Source organism: Monopterus albus, unplaced genomic scaffold (genome assembly GCF_001952655.1).
Source record: "Monopterus albus unplaced genomic scaffold, M_albus_1.0 scaffold176.1, whole genome shotgun sequence".
NCBI lineage: Eukaryota > Metazoa > Chordata > Actinopteri > Synbranchiformes > Synbranchidae > Monopterus > Monopterus albus.
In genome coordinates, this window is record NW_018128056.1 from 272,365 (window position 1) to 278,055 (window position 5,691).

Sequence of the window (5,691 nt, forward strand, 5' to 3'; positions counted from 1 at the left end):
GTTCTACCTCCACTCTCCCCACAAAAACTATACAAGCATCACACAGACACCCAAGAGCAAAAAAAAAAAAAGGATGACACCAGAATATTTGCTTGTGAAGTAATCCGATGCATGCAGATGCAATCAACACACAACACTCACTACTGGTATGACTGATCATTAAAAGAGTGATTCATCTATTGATTGACTCGGTAAATGTAGTGACTCATGTTGACCAAATGTTGGGTGATAAAAAAGGTGATTCATCAATACTTCCACACATACCTCTACAAAATAAAAGCATGGCAGCAGTGTTATGCTGTCTTTGGGTGGCTTCTTCTTGGCTTTGCTTTTGGGGGATGTCATCTTGGGGTGGGACCAGTCACAGCCTGTTGGGATAACAGATTGCGAGAGGATGTCAGAGAGGAGTTTCAGAGTGCTTTCATTTTCCTAACAACATTTCTAAAAAGAGTCAAAGAAGATTAAACTTCTGCCAGGTCTGGGCTTATCTGATGAATGAAACATCGGCTCAAAGGGGTTTCAAAGGCCGTTCATGGCTGAGCGGGTTTTTTACCGCACAAATTAAAATGCACTGGTCTGAAGAATGAGACCTTGTGTTGGACACACTAAAATGTCTTCTCAGTAATTTCAATGTTGCTTGGTAATGAGGTGCAATATTAGTTTTTGCAGAGACATCTTCATTGATTAGGCTTATAACTCTGCACATGCACATTTAATAATAACCACACTCTGCTGGCAAATACACATGCGCTCAGGCAGAGAAAAAAAAAGCGTATTAAAATGCTATGTTGAAAAGTGAAGGGTAGGCCATGATAAAGTCCACAAATGGGGAATGATTTAAAGCATTTCAACTTCCAAAGGGGTATTTATAATAAATTGTATCTTTCTCACACATTCAGACATCTCATGTCATCAGTAACCTGCAGGCGAACAGAAGGCCTCAGAGAGAAATGAGAGCCAAGGGCCCAAACTTAAATATTCACAGCTCTCACTGCAGCTCCCGTTTTCTTCCCATCTATAACTGTTCCTCTGTCTCCTGTGACTCCCTCTTATCTCCCCATCTCTACCTCTTCCACCTTTCTGTCCTATTTTACTTATCACTTTTTCCTCTCTCTTCTCATCTATCCCTCCCTCTGCCTACCAATCAGACTTCATGTGTGCCACACTTTGCTCTTTTTTTTTAAACCATCATTTATTCAGGGTAGGTCCACTGAGAGGTCACCTCTCTTTTGCAGGGATGCCCTGTTCACATTCACACAGTTACACATTCACACCTGGAAGCTGCCCAGTACCGCCACAGACTGACCTGAGCAGCTCCACTGGGGGTTAAGGGCACCACTGTGGTGTTAATGAGGGTGAGGCAAGTGCTGCTTTGTCACGTGTCCCACCCAGTTTGATCCTGCTGGTCCAGGAATTGAACCAGCGACCCTCCAGTCACAAGCTTGCTTCTCTAACCTTTAGATCACTGCCCATACAGACTGTGTGTTTTACATCTGGTTTTCTACACTCTTCATACCAGCATCCAACTTGGTTTTCTGTTGTCGGGTTAATCTCTGACTTTTTTTGCATACTGGTCGAAAGTGAGAACATGATTTTGTTGTCTGAAATGTGCAGTGAAACCCGTTTCACCTTGTGTCACTATGAGCACATGATCAGCTGATCTGAGACTTCAATCCCAAAATACTACCCTTCAAGAAAGCACACATTTGCTGAAAGCTGTCTAGGCATCTCTACCTCATCCTGCCTCTCTGTAGTTGTCTCTCCATTTTATTCTCCTTTGCACAGTTTTTGTTTAGGTTTGCTGATTTCCATTCGCACTGGCCTTTTCTCTGCCTTTATTTCTCTTCACTGTTTTGTCTCTTTGTAGTATACAAATCCCTGTCTCTGCTTTTTCAACCTTTCTCAATCTGTTAACTCTCCTTTATACCTTCTTTTTTAAAAATTTCCATCCACCTTTCTGTCTGTCTCTCCCTTTCTCTCTGAGATAAGAGGACGCTTACCCTGAGGCAGTGTAAGGCACAGAGAATCAAAGAGTTCTATAGTCTAATTTCCATGACTGCTTGAAATGTATCGAAGCGGAGAGAAGAAGAACATCGAGGACTGGGGGACAAGATAAGCAGAGATCAAAGACATAATAAAAAAGAATGATAAAGAAAAATGATTATATAAAAAAAGAACAGCCTAGTGCAAGAGTGTGTCTGTGCTTATATGTAAGTCTGGTGGCGAGATTTGGGGGAGAGGGGGGTCCAGAGTGTAGGGATGAGGATCAGAGACAGGGGAGATATTGGGATGGATTCCAGTGCAGCTGATGCTGGGTCCCCGGGTCTCACTCTCCCAGCTACTTGGTCTCAGTGACCTACTCCAGTCACCACTCAAACCTCATCCCAACTCAAAGACATACACACACACACACTACGAGCATCTTTAATGAAGAGAGGGACTTGTTTATCTATCACAGCAGCATTTGTCCTCTGGGGAATGTCATATATATGTGTGTGTGTGTGTGTGTGTGTGTGTGTGTGTGTGTGTGTGTGAGTGCAAACTGTTTGCAGTATGAGCTGCTGTATGCGTGTGCTTGCAAAGATCAGAAAAGTCTTTGGAAGTGTGTATACTGCAGGCTGTGCACATCTCATATGTGTGTCCTGCAGAAGACAGAAACAATCTGTCAGTCTGTTAGACAACAAGGCGTACAAGACAGCGACTACCAACACGGGGGTGGAGGTGTCACAGACAAGTACAGCCAGTTAATACTGTAGACGTATATTTTAATGTATACAAATAGACGACAACTTAAGGCAAACTGATTTAAACATGTCTTGGGCCACTAGAAGCCTCCAGAACAGCCTCAGTGACACAGTTCCTAGTCCGTGCTGGAGGTTTCAACACTGTTCTTCTGAAAGATAGTCCCCTATTTGATGTTATATGATGGCACAGGAGAATGCTGTCCCACAGGTGTTCAGCCGGGCTGTGATCTGGTGTCTGCAAAGGCCGTGGTAACAGTAACAGTCCATTCTGTGTCAGGAACCAGCCAGACTTCATTCATCATCGAGGCTTTTCCTATAACTTGTGCCCTTCTGTTTATTCCAGCATTTTTTAACAAGGAGTTCAATGAATGATTGTTTTCATTATTTATTAATCTGCTAATTATTTTCTTAATTCATTATATATAAATTCTCCAAAAACACAAGTCAGGAAAATGTCCATCACAATTTCACAGTTTTCCCAGGTGCTGATCAATTTTCTATTTGCATGCTAATCACTCCGTTGGCTGCCACCTTCAGCACTATATTATACTGTAGCATGCTGTAGTACAGCACAATATTGGAGATTTTTTCCTGATTTCTGGATACAGACTTGGGGATGATTCCAAGGAGAGAGGGATGTACTGCATTTCACATACAATAGAGCTACCTTTTACTTAACTCTTCACAAAATTTCAAATGCAGTTTGTGATGGTGCTAGTCTAGTCAACGTCAGGAGAACAAACGTTTTTAGGAAAACCATGGCTCTTATTCTGCCATGCATGAATGAAAGTGACAGTCCTGTTTTTATATCATTACTGTTAATCTTGTTTTTTTGTCAGATTAGTAGAAAAAGCGTTAAACGCTTTGGTTGATTTCACAAGTTATATACTGTGTCTGAAAATAACATGACATATCAACAAATCAGCACAACAATCTGGAAATGCTGTCAGAATACAGGATAGCAGGCTATAGCATAGTACATATAATACAGCATAAACCCAAATCCATGGTGTCTCCCAACAAGGCCACTGACTAAACATTCAAGTCAGAGAGGGAATAGATGCTGCTCTTTTGAGGTGCCCTGGTTTACAAAAACGAAAAATGAATGGAGGTGACCACAAAGTGTAACAGCACAGCTTATCAAATTCCCCTTCACTATACTCATCAGTCCAGCCATGATTAAAGGAAGTTACAATGCTGGCTACTGCAAAGGCAACGCAGCTGCAGGGGCCTCATCAGCTGGAGACACATAAAGGGCCATATGTTCAACTTAATGTGGAGGAGGGTTAACCCAGCGTAACTCACATGAATAGAATAATCATTTAAAGCTGGTATTTATCCTAACAACATAAACTCAATAAGACTGTTGGTGACTATTGGCTGTTTGGAAACACGCACTTTGCTTCATTTGCCGTTTCCCCAACATGATCATCTATTGGAGATGACATTTTGTTAGTCACTATATCAAATGAACCGCCGCACAGAGATACTGGGGCTATTAATAACACAGCTCTTACTCCACCACAAGTAGAAATCAGCCGATTGCATAGAAGGTCATTAATTATGGAAACGTGAAAACCATGTGCTGGTTTTTCCTGGCTCACCTCTCAGCTCCTGCCAGGAGGAGCGGTTGCTGGGGGGCAGCATGCGGGGGGAGAAAGCTACACTGCTACCGGACAGCCGGAGCACTCACCTCTGTCCCGGGGGCTTCGTGAATTCACCGAGTCCCGTCGCCCCCTTCCTCCCCGGCGTGGTCGTGCGTGCTGCTCCAGTTTTGCGGTGCACCGGTCCTTTAATCCATCTCCAGCTTCCCGCAAGTCACCCCGAAAAATCCAAAACCCTCTCTTGAAAATATGTGGACAGCGCTCAGATGTGAGGCTATTCTGGGATCACTGAAAGAGACTGGGAGAATGGGGTTGGATGGGAGCAAGTGGGGAGACCTTCAGAGGAGGCGCAGGGATGGCGAGAGGGAAGACAGGAGAGAGAGGAGGGTTGCTGATGGTGGAAAGTCCAATTTGCGGCACTTGCTGGTAAAGCATTCCTCTCCTTTCCATTTCCTGGCTCTGAGTAGGTGACAGATTCACGTGCGTCCACCCGGTTCCTCCCCTGTATCAGCACCTGCAGGTTTTCCTAATTTCTTCACAAAATATAACACAAATAAATTTGAAATTCCAAAGAAATTTTATTTTCTATGCAAGGAATCCGAAACACGGTTTTCGGGTACGCCGTCAGCCACACGCACACATACACACACAAAGACATAAGGGGTGTGGAGGAGGGGGCAGGGGGAGGAGAGAGCATGGTGTGTGCGCTTATGGTTGGGGGAGGAGACAGTCTGCTCCACACATACACAATTCGCCCTTTCCTTACTGAATTCGTCTGGGCTACCGCCGTGTGACAACCAACCAAGACAAAGGCGTAGATTTTGGAATGTGCGTGGAGTAAAGGAGACGCGCATGTGTGCGTTAAAGCGAGGGGGCGGTTTCGGAGATAACCTGTAATCTATAGCCAAAGCAAGAGCCACTTTCACTGTAATTACAATATTAGGCTCAGCATCAGATACTCGTGCGTAACCACACGCTATCAGAGTCGTTGGTTTGACCCCGAAAAGCATCTTTCTAGGAATGATGGCTCAGATGTCTCTTCCTTTGTTTACTCCAGAAGGGTGTGGCAGGCGTCTGACCACTGTGGTGCATTTGGATTCCCCCCGGAGGATCCTGTGCGTGGACACGGGCGCACGCACCGTTTAATAGCCAATGCAGCAGACACCTCTGCGATTCACTGACCCATTATGAAGGACATTGCGGCAATTAACGTGAAACACTTGCATGAGCTAATGTGCATCATGTGTTGTGTGTAAACTTGAATTTGATTGCCTAAGATGTATACTCTGTAAGAGATCTGGTCTTCATAATCTAGGGCCTAAAACTGAACATAAATATAAAAT

General features: G+C 44.1%; 1 protein-coding gene across 1 annotated transcript in view; it reads right to left on the reverse strand.

Moving 5' to 3' along the window:
- plppr3a (phospholipid phosphatase related 3a) overlaps positions 1–5,691 on the reverse strand; it is a 21,654-nt gene that overhangs the window by 8,626 nt on the left and 7,337 nt on the right. Inside the window, exons 2-3 of the mRNA XM_020616645.1 lie at positions 4,438–4,627; positions 265–368 (exon numbers count right to left, since the gene is read on the reverse strand). Of these exons, the coding sequence (XP_020472301.1) occupies positions 265–368; positions 4,438–4,627 (294 nt within the window). The remainder of the gene's footprint in view (positions 1–264; positions 369–4,437; positions 4,628–5,691) is intronic.